The sequence below is a fragment of the Dipodomys spectabilis genome, unplaced genomic scaffold (assembly GCF_019054845.1).
Source record: "Dipodomys spectabilis isolate Male_0828 unplaced genomic scaffold, ASM1905484v1 ptg000264l, whole genome shotgun sequence".
Classification (NCBI taxonomy): Eukaryota; Metazoa; Chordata; class Mammalia; order Rodentia; family Heteromyidae; genus Dipodomys; species Dipodomys spectabilis.
In genome coordinates, this window is record NW_024870941.1 from 6,860,871 (window position 1) to 6,876,516 (window position 15,646).

A 15,646-nucleotide genomic window follows, 5' to 3' on the forward strand; every position below is an offset into this window, starting at 1 on the left:
ACGCACACACCCCACCCTGTACACACACACACACACACACACACACACACACACACCGCCCTGTAGGAAACTGAACCCATCCTGTAGGAAACTGAATGTAGTAGCCTGGTAATCACTCTGGCTGTCATACACAGGATGACCACTAGATGTCAGGGCGCAGCTGAAAATCAAGTACACAGACACATTTTTGCACTGTCCTTGGAAAGTCACCTAGCTTCCGAAACAAGCTACAAGTCTCAGATGGTAGAATTTCACTTTGGTCCATCACTAAAAGGATAGGTACCTAGGCCTGTGGCTTAAAAGACCTCATAGGGCAGTCAGTTTTGATTGTTGGCTTATGACCACATCACTCATAAATGGTATTGATCAATATTCATTCTCTTTGTGCCTGTGTAGCTGAAATGGCTTGTGATGGTGTTTACAGGATTGGAGAGATAAAGCACACGGGCCTGTGACTTAAGGACCTGGAATTTTCTGGTCTTGGTTGGGTTCCTTTGTCAAGCAGCGGCAATAGACATGGAAGGGGGTATCCCTGCCTGTCCACCTAGGAGTTGGTGAGCGAAGTGTGACACCATCTGGAGACACGGATGCAAACAAAGCACAGAAACCCTTGCTCTTTCCTCATGGTAAGGAGCCTTCCATCCAGAGCCCAGTCACACCCTGCTTCCGAGAGCCTTTTCTTCTGGTTCACGACACAAAACAAGCACTTCACAGAGGGCTGAACCCAATGCTGCTACAGTTAAAGTGTGATGACTTCTTCTTCCTTTATTAGTGATACTGTGATTTAAACAGGGGACTTCGGGCTTACGGCATAGGTGCTTTACCACTTGAGCCACACCTCCAGCCCTCATGTGCTTCAGTTACTTTTCGGGTCTTGTGTCTTTTTGCCTGGGATGTACCCTCATACCAGGACCCTCCAAAGTATGGCCTCACATCTAGATGGGCTGGCAGACACAGACCATCACACCCGGTGCCTGATGATTGGTTGGAATGGGATCTTGCTAGTTTTTTTTTTTTTTTGCAAAGGTTGGCACCAAATCCCCTTCTTAGTAGCTGGAATTGCAGGTATGAGCCACTGCACCAGATTTCCAAAATGACTTCATAATTGAGATGCACAATAGAGACAAGATCTTCATCTACGCTTAATCAGTCCTGGTGTGTGTGTGTGTGTGTGTGTGTGTGTGTGTGTGTGTGTGCACGCGCACGCACGCGCACAAGGAGACAAGGAATTGTGATCCTAACAGGTACTAGGCATGATACCACCTAGAAGATGTCAAGGAAGAAGTCATTAATCAGTCTCTGGTTAAATGGTTGGGTTACCAGTACCAGTGAAATAAAAATCTTTCACAAAGTGGGTCAGCCTTAATTCTTGGGGCCGCACGGGCCTGACGGAGCCCTTCCTTCCTCATTCTCGCTGTGGTTGGTCGTAACACTGGCAGGAGCCACCTGCATAGCCTCTTTCTTCAGTCTTTGCAAAACAGCAAAGTGAGACCAACCTGTCACCGGGCAATCCACGTATCTGTCCTCGAAGATGACGGGCAGCGTGTTCCAGTCTCCGTCGATGTCCAGGCACTCTGCGGGCAGCGGGGGCATGCTGGTGAGGTACTCCGAGTTCCGGATGTCCAGGGAAAGCTGGCTGTGGGTCTGTATCCTGCGGAGAACACCAGAGGATGAGCGTCTAAGCAGGAGGAAGTACTCTACACGCGCCAGCCACCCTCTCACCCCATGAGTGTGTTCAGAAGAGTCCCATCAGCGTCTGGCAGTGACTCTGTCCATCCACCCACACCAACCTCTCAGCCACAAACAAACTCCAGGACAGGCTGCTTTGTGCGGGAACTGGTCCAGACACAGGCGTCAGCAGTTCTGGAGGTTAAGATTAGGCGAGATGCAGGTTGTCTGTCATGTACCATTTAGTGGAACGCAGTGTACGCCGTGCTGGAAGAATGCCAGCTGACCTTCTAAACAGCCAGGGATCTCACACACAATACACTGAAGGAATACTTTAAATCGGATTTTCGTCCACTCTTACTCCTCCACGTAGGGTCTGAGGCACGTTTTGGTATGATCATAGTGCTTTGAATGCATGCATAGAAATATCAGAAAAGAAGCTAATAAAAATCTAAAAGAAACTCCACCTAAACAGCGCCCCCTTCCGTCATGGGGCTTCAACTCAGGTCCCGGGCATTGTCCGTGAGCTTTCTGCTCAAGGCTAGCACTCTACTTTGAGTCACAGCTCCACTTCAAGTGTTCTGGTGGTTAATTGGAGTCTCGTGGACTCTTCTGCCTGGGCTGGCTTGGAACCATGATCCACAGATCTCAGCCTCCTGAGTAGCTAGAATGACAGGCGTGAGCCACCAGCACCCTGCTAAACAGCCTCTTTTTCTAATTGCCTTTTTTGTGGAATGTGGGAGCTTCAACCAGAGTTCCTGTAATTCAGGAAGCATATTTTTAATTGGCTTCTCTGTGTAGGATTTAAGAAATATCCATTATTTATTCTCTATGACCTGAACAATTTTCCATCAACAGGAATTCAGTTCTAGGCATTGGAATAATCACGATTTCTCATTCTCAGATGAGATGAGGATGGGTGGTGTTGGGAGAGGGGAGGGGAGAAACAAACGGAAGGGGAGACATAGATAAAGATGCATTGCTCACAGACCGACAAGCCGAACTGAAACCTCCTTGTACAACTAAAGATCATAAAAAATAAAATGAAGTTTTTCCTTTAAAGATGGGATAAATAATGGCCCTTTCCCTTAAATCTTTCCAAAGAGATTTTTTTTTGACCTTAGGAAGTGAAAGACATTAACATTCCATAATTTTTCTCCACAACAACTCAATCATTTCCCCCAAAGAAAGAAAAGCGTAATATAAGGTTGTGGATCTGGGAGAATTTTAGCATGCATGTCTGTCTGTCTGTCCATCAGTCTGTCTCTCTGTGTCTCACTGTGGAACAGCCTGAACTCTGGAAGTTCACAGCCATGGAACTCGACACAGGTCTGCCGCAACCTCTTTAACCAGTTTGCTCATCAACAGATGCCAGGAAGTGAGTCTAGACACATAAATGATCCTTAGTGTAACATTTCAAATAAAACCCATACTAAGTACGCCTATGAAATACACATCAATTTATATTAAATGTGGATGTTTTATTTCCTTCTTCCATTGCTATTGGATGGGTCTGCTACATCATCTTTGAACACTTGAGACTTTCATGTTTTCTGAGTATTTAAGTGGGATTTTGTGTCAATCAGCTCTGAACTTCATACTATGAAAGGAATCTGGACCGTCCAGTATGATTTGCAGTGCACTGAGTAACGTGTTGAATACGCATGGAGACACTTCGGACTGAGCTTGAATCTGGGTCTGCAACCCGAGAGTCACAAGAAAGGTGCTAGGCAAACAGGGCTTGCAGCAAGCGCAGGAGGGTCAGGTCTGAGCTGTGTGTGACCCAGGGTCCTTCTAAAACGCAGATTCTCAGGCACGGGGCCCATAACTAACACAATTGCTTAGCATGTGTTCTAACAGTGGCTAAAACGCTCGAGGCCCATGGAGTCCTTGCAAGTCTGGGACAGAGCTTAGGAGTTCAAGTCCCAGGAGTTCAAGAACTCAAGAGGTACACACACACACACACACACTCACACTCACACACACACACACACACACATACACGCACGCATGCACGCACGCACGCACATAGTATGGAAGTCCAATTCTCTTTTTCTGGAGGCAGGATGTTCATTTGTCTTTTTTCCTTGGCTATCAGAACCCTGAGTTCTCGAGATATTTTGGAACCTGGGGCTCACATCAGCACCCTCCTAGGCTCTCAGATCTTTGGCCTTGGAGTGAGAATTCCATCACCAGCTCCCTGATCCTGAAATCTTCAGACAGGCTGCGTCACACTTCCACAGCCCCTGGCTCTCCTGTCCTCCATCGCTGACTCCATTTCCCGAATAAACCCCTTCTCCTCCACATTGCCCTATGGTTCTTGTCTCTCTGGAGAACCCTAAGACGGAAGATTAGCAATTATCAGGTGATAATTAATGGAAGACAGTAGCAGAGGACTGTCCTGCGCACTCTGTGCAGCCAGGGCAAGGACATGAAGATACCCTTTCCATCCCTAATGAAAGCGCTCCTGTGGCCCTTCACGTTGCTTTGATTTTTTTACCCTGTCCATCACCTAATATATAATTTGTTGATTCTTCTTTATAGTGGTAGCTGTGTCATAAGGTAAATGTGACCATCAAATGAGCCAACTCTAGGTATAGAGCATCTTATAGAATCAATACATGTTTTAAAAAGTTAATGTTACAATCTGGGCACAGAAAACACGAGGGTCAAAGTAACAGGTCAATGCCCAGGTCACAGAAATGAAGGCTTCAGTATTCATCTCCGTGGGCTTCCTCATTTCCACATCCAGTCAACAAACATTCCTTCACAGTTACTTCGAGAGAAGCACCACCACACAAATGCCCCGGGAGACAGAGCGGAGGGATGACCACTCACAGCCGGCCGCTGACTCACGCCCAACACCTGGGAGGCAAGAAGCTGTCCGCCTTCCGTGACGAGCTGGCCGACACTCACACTCCCAGAGACACAGACACGGAATGACAGTCTCCGCAAATACTCCTCATTCCCACCTGCTCAGTCCTGTCCGGTCCTGTCCTGGCCCTCTCCACTTAACAAGTCCTGTCCCGAATCTACGAAGCTGAGTTCACAGGCCACTAAGCAGTGGTGACCTATTGTTGAAGTAATCCAAGCCAGAGTGGACTAGGTTTGAATCCCATCGCTGCCCTCTACCCTCATTCTCCAATCTCTAAAGTGACTCTATAAGAAAACATAATCTCCTAGGGCACAATCTTGTACCTGGCAAGGTCCCTACTCAAACAACTCCATGAAATTGTACTAGCTGTTCCTCTTATGTGTGTGTACAAACACACACACACACACACACACACACACACACACACACACACACGTGGGTGCATTTCTCCATAATATATCACAATTTGTCACTCATCTCTATTTATGCCTAAGCATTTCTACCACTAAAACAGAAACTCTGTTGTCTACATGGTTCACTGCTGAATAGCCTACACCTAAAACGAATGCAGCTCTAAGGAAATAATCACTGAAGGAAGGACTCTCCCTCCATTTCAATCTAGTATACCAAGTTCGGAGGGTCTCAGTCACCAACTTGATGTCACACGTTGGAGCATCCAGACTTCAATCCATGTATATGAGATTTGAAGTTAGGGTCCAAATTTCTCTTTGAAGGTTAAAACAGTATTAGCTATAATTACTGTAAGTCTACATTATTTCCCCGGTCCCTAAGGCCCTACCTGAGCCAATCTCTCCCTGCCATTGAGTGAGGACTTTGCTTCCTCTTCCAGTTTTTCCTGTGTATGTGGTGCAGAGGAATCAAACCCCGGGCTTCACACATGCTAGCCAAGCACTCTTACCACCGAGCCACCTTCCCAGCCCAGCCTTGGCTAGCTACCCACCCCTTCCTGCTGCTCCTTCGATTTCCCTCCTCACAACCACCACAGAAAGGTCCCCCATCCCACCCCACTGATGCCACAGCTCCAACCAACTCCCCCCCCCAAGGGGTACCTTCTATCCTGTGACCCGAGGCCACTGGTACCTTACCACAGTCCTGGCTTTGTGAGACAGTGCTCAAAACCCTTAAAGTTACAGTAATATTGGTGGGTCTAGCTCTTCTGATGTTAGACTTGTACAAAGTGTATTCAGGTGGTGCAACATGGCGGTTGGAAGAAATGAATGGGTAAAGGACAGACCCCAGCCACCTCTGCAGTCGCTAGCATAACAAGCAGACACATTTTCCTTGGTGCCCCCTTGCCTTCAGAACCCAACTGAAAATGCCAGCGGACTCTGCAGATAGAGCAAGCGCAGGGCAGAATGCAGGTGGGAATCCCACAGCTTGCTCCTCCCACTAGGGGACTTGAGGCCTCCCCTGGGCATACTATCCCCACCCTTGTATTCATTCAGAAAACCAAAAGAGACTTGTGGAACGCGAGACCAAAGTTCTCAGAAGAGTCTCTGCCCCTCCTCACCCAGGAACCTAGGAGGGAGGATGAGCTGCTGTCTATCCTCGGACTCCTCTTCCATCTTTCTTAGTCTTTTCTGGTAGAAGGCAAACTTAAACAGCCACCAATAAATCCTCTTCAATAGAGAGCTGCTCAGGCTTCATGATTATGCTAGCTGTGCTTGTGACACAGCTATGGGCAGCCTGGGTCTGTGGTTTGTTCTGACATGGCTTGTGTGATTTATTTTTCAGAGAGGTAGACGTGGATGTCGGCAGGGATGGAGCAAGTCTTGATGGTGTCCCTAGAGCCAGGATGACACTCAACAAAAGGAACTTTTGGCTGGTGACCCTCTCTGACCCCTGAAGCTCCCGCCTCTGCAGCCCAGGAACTGCAGAGGGGACTGGCAGAAGGGAGCGGATTTCTCTCCATCACAGCCAGGGATGGAGGAGAGAGGACCTGGGTGGGATGAAGGGAGGAGGACGGCGTGAGTGGACACTGGGGTCACTTACAGATTCTCCTGGAAGGTCAGGACTGCCAGCTTTTGGTGCTCCATATAAAAGAAGGCTTCAGAAAACCTCCGGACCTGAGAAGCCAGACAATACCAACAATGTAATTCTTTGGGTGGAGAAGACCTCTACTTTCTAAATTGAAAGGTTGAACAGGTACGTATTCAGTTGTGGTCGGAAGAAAGCTCGCACATGCCTGAAGATGTGAAGTGGTCGGTCTGTGCTGTCTGCCGCTGCCCTCACCCTGCCCAGCGCTCAGCTCACAGCGAGTTCATCAGTTCCATGCGTGTTGATGTATCTGTTCCTGCAAGGCTTCCTACCAGCTTTGTGCTTGTGTGTTAATCCCTCTGAGCATGGGACCTCTGAAAACAGTTCTTATAAAAATGGAGACTGCCAGGTGCAGGAGGCTCACACCTGTAATCCTAGCTACACAACAGGCTGAGGTCTGAGGATCACGGTTCAAAGCCAGCCCAGGCAGGAAAGTCCGTGAGACTCTTGTCTCCAATGAACCACCAGAAAACCGGAAGTGGCACTGTGGCTCAAGTGGTAGAGCTCTAGCCTTGAGTGAAAGAGCTCAGGGACAGCGCCTAGGCCCTGAGTTCAAGCCCCACAACCAAAATATGGAGAGAGACTAAGCAGGCTTTCCAGAGCCAGCCCTGCAGGTGTGTCCTCAGATTTCCACTCCTCTCGCTATAAACAAGAAGATCGGCTTTGTTCAATACCACCTACTCTTAGGTGCCAAACTTGTGGTAAAGAAACACACCAAGGAGGCTGGGCCACAGGACTCCCAGGGCTCATCCTAGCACGTGGGCTGCTGGAGCTGGGGATTCCCAGAGTGAGAGCAGACCAGACAGCAACAAGTCTACGAGACTCCATCACCAATGGCTGAGCAGAGCAGAGGGGAAAGGGCTGGATAGCCCAGCCCCACACAATGGCTGGGTGTGGGATGGGCATGCACTGTCAGCCCTAGCCCAGGCTGGCCAGGGCTTAAGGGGGACCCTACCTCAATATAACCATTTTTGAAATGGGCTAGAGGTGTGACTCAGGTGGTCAAGTGCCTACCTGGCAAACATGAGTCCCTGAGCTCAATCCCCAGTACAGCAGAGGGAGAAGGAGAGAAGGAAAGAGGGAGAAAGAGAGAAAGCCAGAGACAGAGAAAGAAACAGACAGACAAAGACAGAGAGAGAGAGAGAGAGAGAGAGAGAGAGAGAGAGAGAGAGAGAGAGAGAAAGGGAGGAAGGGAGGAAGGAAGGAAGGGAGGGAGAAGGAGAGAGAGAGGCTAAGACAAGTCCTTATATTTAAAAGTACTTTTCTACCATACAAGATGATGGTAAGTGAAATGAACCCCAAGATGTGGACACAAGAGGTTTTTCTTTGTTGTTGTTTTTTTAATGTACTATGTGATTTTTTTTGTTTCTTTTGTATGTTCTTCCCTCTGTGGTATGTCCCCTGTTGTCACTGTACTTGCTTTTGGTGCCCTGCATCTTGGATATACATTTGTCTAATTGGGGGAGGGGAAGAGGAATAACAAAATACTGAAACAAGGACACAGGATGACCCATTGCAACAAGGATACCCACAGGACACTATGTTAGAAATGAACTTTACAACTTGTGGGGGGAGGGGGAGGGATGGGGGAGGAGGGGGAGGGAAGGGATAAAGGAGGCGGTAACTATGCTCGATAGGAAATGTGCTCATTACCTTACTCATGTAACTGTAACTCTTCTGTACAGCATCTCTACAATAACATACAATTCCCAGATACTTTCTAAGGTACCAGTACCTCTAATGTCCTATGACAAGCTCTGTGCTGGTGGGACTCCGGGCAGCAGGTGTGGTGTGAATGGCAAGGCCTGGGTCTGGGGGCCATAAGTGGACTGTGTCCCCCTGCACGTCCACGGTGGATTCTCCTCAGCTCTTTTGTCTGGAACCATCCCGTTCTGATCCCACTCCGTGAACTAACTCTAGTAAAAATGTCCTCAGGAGAACAGCTGGGTGGAGCTGGCACATGTATGTGTAGCCGTAGGCCATTTACCCTCAGGGTGTGGTGCTCCTGGGTGAGGTAAGTGGCCACCTGGGAGTTGAGGGTCACGGCGTCCAGGAACTGTGTCCACAGCGCCATCAGGTGGGATGCCAGCCAGGCCAGGTCCCTGCTGATCTGCTCGGCTATCTTCTCTGGATTGTTCAGCATCTGAATGTGCAGAAGGGAGGTGCAGTCAGGAAATGAAGGGTCGTGGGCGGGATGAGGGTGCTCCTGGGACAGAGGCACGGTCCCTGGGAAACCTCCACGCGGGGGAGAGGAGGAGGGGAGGAGGGCAAGCTGGATTCTCCAACCTGAACCCCTCGCTGGTGACCAGCAGCCTGCTGTCCCAACGCTCGGCTCCGTGTTGCCCCTGGGAACCACCAAGCCCTCAGTCTGGCTCCACTGTCTCCCCGAAATCCTCCTCCTTCACTGTCTCCCCGAAATCCTCCTCCTTCACTGTCTCCCCGAAATCCTCCTCCTTCACTGTCTCCCCGAAATCCTCCTCCTTCACTGTCTCCCCGAAATCCTCCTCCTTCACTGTCTCCCCGAAATCCTCCTCCTTCACTGTCTCCCCGAAGTCCTCCTCCTTGCATCTTTGCTTGCCTCACCATACAGCTAGAAACCACTGAACACTCAGTTCTAAGGACAGGAGGTGTGGCTCAGGTGGTAGAGCACCAGCCAATGAGTGAAAGCATCAGATACCGAGTTCGAGTCTAAGCCTTGGTTTAAAACAAAAAAGAAAGATAAGGGCTGGGAAGGTGGCTCTATGGTAGAGTGCTTGCCTTGCATGTACGAAGCCCTGGGTTTGATTCCTCAGCACCACATAAACACAAAAAGCTCAAGTAGTGCTGTGGCTCAAGTGGTAGAGTGCTCGCCTTGAACAAAAGAAGCTCAGGGACAGTGCTCAGGCCGAGTTCAAGCCCCAGGACTGGAAAAAGAAAGACAAGAACTCAGTTCTAGTGACTTACTTCTGATAACTCTGAGACTGACCTCTTCTGCCTTAGTTTGTCCATGAAGGGCAGCCACAGCCCTCTCCGGACACCTGTGGCTGGTGTCTCTGCCGCGTTCCCTCCTTGCCTACCCTTCTCCATATTCTTGCGTCTAGCACCCTGGCTGAAAGTGTGAACTCTACATTAAATCCACGGGTGCCCTGGTGTCTGTGGGTGACCTCCACAGCCATGCTGCAGCCCGGGCTTCCTGGGCCTCTGGCTCTGGGTCCTGCGTCTCCCCTCCACCTCTGACACAAGTGGGAATTCAGAGCTCAGCCACCAGGGGGAATGAGCACAAGACAGGAAGCTATCCATAATGCATGTTTGGGGGACCATTATCCGCTCCCCCCCGCCCCCAGCTAATTAGACAAATGGCTTCACATAAGGCTAAAGCGGCTTCTAATGAAGCAGCAGGAAGTCTTCGCTGCGCTCACAGATGCCTGTGACACATGGCTAGGAGGGCTTTCTGCAGACCAGGGAGGGGCTGCACATTAGCAAGCAAGCGGCCCGGCCCAGTGCTGGGTGCCGGCTCCACCCAGCTGCTGGCCACTGCCTCCAGCTGCCTGTCCACCCTTCACCCCCAGCTCGGCTTATGGGGAGCAAGCAGTAAGCTATATTTTATATTCTAGAAAACCAGATATTGCTATCTTAACTAGTAAGCCGGCATCAGTGGCTCACACCTATAATCCTAGCTACTCAGGAGGCTGAGAGCTAAGGATCAAGGTTCAAAGCTAGCCTGGGCAGGAAAGTCCATGAGACTCTTATCTCCAGTGAACTACCAGAAAACAGAAAGTGGCACTGTGGCTCAAGTGGTAGAGTGCTCGCCTTGAGCTAAAGAGCTGAGAGACAACACCTAGGCCCAGAGTTCAAGCCCCACGACTGACAAAAAAAAGTATATTTTCCAGCAGGTACTCTGCTAGTCCCTGACCAATTTGAGGTCTCTAAATGCTGGGCTGGGTTTCCTGAGGACCCTTCTGCTCTGTGCGGGGAGCACCGCCCTCTCCTTGCTCATCCTGCATGGCGGGGTGTGCCCCCCCCCCCCCGCTGCTCCTCCCCAGGCTTTGCAGCCCCAGCTCCAGCCGGCCCTGGTCCGGGCTGTGTGCTCCCCACGCCAGAGCCACGCTGCCCCCATTCCCGCGGTGTCTCTGGCTGGGAGCTGGGCCTCACGCTGCCCACTCCCTCTGCCTGGATGTCTGACACTGCCCTCCCTGTGTCTGGCAAGCTAGCGTGTTTCCAGAACCCTCTGAGACAGAACCAGCCCCCCTCCCCCCTCTCCTTGCTCCACAGAGCCTGCTCCTATCTCCAGGCTCAGGCTGCAGACCTGGCTGCTCTTCCACATGGGTATGTTATGCCCTAACGCTAATTTTCTGAGTGACCAGCACTTAGCAGATGCTCAGGAGCCATCCTAAGGCTCACATAGAGTAAAGGTATGTGGAAAACCACTGCTGCAGGGCTCTGGTGTTCAAATCGTCTTAAATCACCTAAAGCAGGGTCCAGCCTTCCATCCTGCGGCAGGAGCAGGTGCTTGAGATGGACGCATAGATTTGCTACACGGCCACCAGGTGGCGATGTTCTCCGTCTAAATGGCAGGGTGTGTGGGTGAGCCTGGCTTGGAGCAGCGCTGGGGAGAGGGCAGGGGTTATCTCCCCCCAGCCGGCCAGGTCCACCTTTCAGCAGTAGACTCATGCCGATCCCACTCACCCTTCCCTCCTGGTCACCTGGCCCCCTCCTGCAGCAGTGACAATAAAATGCAGTGACAAAAAAGGCTGCAGCAGCAACACAGTCACTCAAAGTCAAGATCCAGCAACCTTCCTTCCCCCTGCCCTAATCTGGGGGTAGAGAGGAGGCAAGGCATGGCCTCTGGTGAGATGTGTTGGGTAAACGCTTTGGCAGCAGTGATCCGAGGTGACGGACTTGCTGTAGACGCTGGTAGCCCGGGCAGAGTCCGGCACCCAGCCCCTAGGGCCGGCTAACACTCAGAAAGCCATACTCCCATCCTCAGAAAATGAACGGGGACATGGAAACGCTTCCCTCAGTATGACACAACAGATGTGCCTCCACTCCGTGATGCCGGTACCCGTGCTGGTGTGACTGCCACTAATCCCCGGTGAGGTACCTTCGTCTCCCCAGGTCCTGGCACAGAGCGTCTGCAGCGGAGCAGTTTCAGGGGTGTCTTTTGTTATTCCTAAGGTCCTTTCGGACCCACTGAGTTTATGTTAATAGGGTGGCTCACACCCTTGGACCCTCGGACACCTTCACTTTGGGGGTTGGTTACCAGAAAGATCTACTCAAGATGAATGCCTGGTGATTTTCCCACTTCGGGGACCGTGTCGATTGTCAGTGGGCAGGTTTAATCCAGCGGCGCTCTGCCCTGCAGTCTCCCTGAGAACCCTAACCAGCAGGGCCTGGTCAGAAAAGGTTGGTGGCATCCCATCTGCCAGAGGGTGACCATGCCCAGCTTCAGGGACAGAAGCTTGCCCTCCTCACCCCTTCAGATCCCGCCCTATGCACCTCTTCCTCTACATCCTTCGTTGTATCCTTTCCGCAACCACACTAAAAGTTAGAACGTGTTTCCCAAGTTTGCTGAGCCATTTGATCAAATTATCCAACTGAAAGGGGAAGCCTGGCTGCCTCTGATTTAAGAGGCAGGAGAGGCCCCGGCCCAGCCCCTGGTAAGTCTTAAAGGACTGTGACTTTTGCTTATGGGACCAAATGACCTTGATCGTCTGACCTTGAGCTATGGTTAGCATGAGAAAAATCCCTACACCTCTGATGCCGTAAGTGTTCTGTGGTAGAAACCAATCTTTTCCTCTTAGGAACCCGGCGTCTTCATGGCTCCTCTGGCCTGGGAGATTGATCCAAGCATTCCGGCCTGAGCAGCGCACAGTCCCCGCCCCATGCCGGGGACCCCTCCCTGAACCCTGGCTGTCCCTTGTCCCCCCCTCCCCTCGCTCAGAGCCTGGCTGGCTGCTCAACACAGGCAGCCCTCTGCTTCCTGCCTGGAGGCTCCCCTTCCTTCCACCCAAGGTCAGTGCCCGAATTACCTGTAGCTCAGAGCACAGCCGAGAGAGCGTTTCTTCCACAGCCAGGGCCTCTGGGAAGGAAGAAGAAAGATCACACAGTTCAACAGACGTGTGCCAGAATGGGACTGCTGACTAAGAGAGAAGCCTGCCTTTCCAGCGAGCACTGAAGTTGAATGTCCTGTCACAGCCCTAGAGGACACCTTCCTGTGAGTGTAGCCTGCTTACACACCCCATTGCAGGACCCAAGCTAAGCCCGCATTTACTTGTGCCATTTTGCCACAGATTCATACAGTCATGGACTTGAATATCCACCTTGCAGATGAAAAGGTAGCAGCCCAGAGAAGCAGGTGCAGTGTGAGCCGGCTGCACAGCTCCGAGTCTAGGAGGTCAGTCAGCACCAGAACCTTCCAGGCCGCTCACAGGAAACAGGCTGTCTACGAAGGAGAACCAGGGGCCTCTGGAGGTGTGCAAGCAGACACTGCCTGTGATGGTGTCTAGACTCATCCCTTGTAAATGCTCCATCATTTGGAGTTGGCTCTGATACGTTTTTCTCTATCTATAATTCCCTTACACTCCCTCCTTGCCCTCTTTCCCTCCTTCCTTCCTTCCTTCCTTCCTTCCTTCCTTCCTTCTTTCCTTCCTTCCTTCCTTCCTTTCTTCCTTCTTTCCCTCCTTCCTTCCTTCCTGCCTTCCTTCCTTCCTGCCTTCCTTCCTTCCTTCCAACTCATTTGTCCACTCTCACAGCACATGTCTGGAGTGTGGCGTGACATTAGAGAACCCTGCCCAGAGGTGGGCATGGGCCCGTTCCTCAGCTCTGCTCCACCTTGCCAGGTGACCCTGAGGATTCCTGGCCCTTCAGTTCTGTCAGTCAAGAGCATTTGCACTCCACAATGTTCGATCACTGGAGAATTCATGTGCAAGAATTTGTTGTCCTCAGAACACTGTAAGTGTGAAGGAGGACAGGTACTGCATGGTTTCCTTAATCACCCAGATCAAGTGTGAGCTCTGCACAGCCCTGTGTGCACAGCCCTGTGTGCACAGCTCTGCATTCTAGCTGGGAGGCTCTTTGTGAACATCGTTTCATGCAACAAGGTAGCTTTAGGAGGTCGTTGGGGTTGGGACAGGTGGCGGAGAATGGTGGCAGGTGTGTGGTACTCACAAACTGATGTGTTAAATTAAATCCCCTTTGACAACTACTTGAAGATCATGATTTTTAAAAGTTTATTTTACACTTCTGTAAACTGTAATTTTTTAAATTACAGCCTTCCCTAATTTTTTTTTTCTTTTGTGGTTCTGGGGATTGACATCCTAATCGTTTTGTTGTTGTTGTTGTTTATGTCAGTCCTGGAGCTTGAACTCTGGGCCTGGGTGCTGTCCCTGAGCTCTTCAGCTCAAGGCTAGCACTCTACCACTTGAGCCACAGCACCACTTCTGGTTTTCTGGTGGTATATTGGAGATTAGAGTCTCATGGACTTTTCTGCCCGGGCTGGCTTTGAACCATGGTCCTCAGATCTCAGCCTCCTCAGTAGCTAGCATGACAGGCGTGAGCCACCGGCACCCAGCTGACACCCTAATCTTTAAAGACTGTTAACCAGCATTTCCCCACACCCCAAAGAGCAATTTAACATTATGCCCCAGGTGTGCCTGGCATGAAGTAAATGTTCAAAAGAGTGGTTGGTGAATGAACGAATGAACGAATGAATGAATGAGGCACACTGGAGGCACGCTGCCTTTCCTGCACACTTCCATGGTCCTGCCCCGCAGGGAGGAGGAGCGCGTGCACAGAAACCTGCCTGGGTGCTAATGTCCTCCCTGAGATGAGTCCCAGCCCCGCCCGGGCGCCTCCTCCCTGCGCTCTGCCGGCCGCCGGCCGTACCACCGCTTACTCAGCTCCGCGTGGGGCAGCTCCGGGACGTCCCGCATGATGACGTGGAAGTAGAGGCGCAGCCCGCGGTAGGCGTGCAGGAGCAGGAAGCACAGGTCCCGGTGCCACTTGCGGGCATGCTGCATGCAGTTCTCCGAGGGCACGTAGAAGCTTCCCTGCGGGGGCAAGGCGGAGGCAAAGCTGGGCGTTCCTGTGCCTGTCCCGGGGGGCACAGCTCTCCCACCCTCTGCCTGCCCAGGTCTACGTTCACAGAACAAAATCGCTGGAGGTTGGAGCTTGAGGTGGTGGCAGACTCCTGTAATCCCAGCGGCCGGGATGGTGGGGTGAGGCCAGCCTGGACAAGAAGCCAGTGAGCCCTCCATCCCAACCGACAAGGCCCGACTCGGTGGGTCAGTGCTACACCCCCAATCTAGGTTTGTACTGGGCAATAAACATGAGACCCTATCTCAAACAACTGATGCCACGATGAGCCATGGGTCTGACCCAAGTGGTAGAGCAACGGTTGAACAAACGTGAGTCTCTGAGTTCAAACCCCAGAGCATTTGGAGGCTCGGGGAAGGAGGCCTGGTCCATGGGAAGCCCGAGGGATGGCTGAGATTCCAGGGAGAAATGTGAATTTCAATCAGTTCTTTCTTCCTCCAGGTAGGAAAAACTGCGATAGCTCTATTCTATGGCATTTACATTAAAATAGTAATATAAATAATATTAGTAACAATATCAGTAAACGACGAAGATGGTGGTGATGATGATGATGCGGCGATGGTGGTGGTGGTGATGGCGGTGACATCGACAATGATAGTGGTGACAATGGCGGCGGTGGTGATGGTGGAGCTGGCGATGGTGGTAAAGATGGCTGTAGTGATGGTGGTGATTAAGATGCTGCTGCTGATAGCCGGACACTTCGTGTCGACGGCCTAACCCGCTTACAATCCCCTCTCCCCAGCTCAGACAGGGCAGGCAAAGGCCGAGCCATTATGTTCCCGTTCACAGGAAACAGAGGTTGAGAAAGACTCTTGTGGCAATTTGACAGGTAGTTGCAGATAATGCCATAGGGGGAGAAGAAGCCTTGCACAACAGTAGTGTCTTGTGAGCTGAGTCTCTCACGTTGAAGTGCAGCTCACAAGAGCTCTGAGTGTTAGAATGGACATAGCGTGATTTGTTTGTACAAAGTAG

At 51.2% G+C, this 15,646-nt stretch overlaps 1 protein-coding gene across 1 annotated transcript in view; it reads right to left on the reverse strand.

Annotated features, from left to right (window-relative positions):
• Fam135b (family with sequence similarity 135 member B) overlaps window positions 1–15,646 on the reverse strand; it is a 142,468-nt gene that overhangs the window by 20,473 nt on the left and 106,349 nt on the right. Inside the window, exons 7-11 of the mRNA XM_042699932.1 lie at window positions 14,475–14,628; window positions 12,610–12,659; window positions 8,589–8,744; window positions 6,557–6,630; window positions 1,497–1,651 (exon numbers count right to left, since the gene is read on the reverse strand). Of these exons, the coding sequence (XP_042555866.1) occupies window positions 1,497–1,651; window positions 6,557–6,630; window positions 8,589–8,744; window positions 12,610–12,659; window positions 14,475–14,628 (589 nt within the window). The remainder of the gene's footprint in view (window positions 1–1,496; window positions 1,652–6,556; window positions 6,631–8,588; window positions 8,745–12,609; window positions 12,660–14,474; window positions 14,629–15,646) is intronic.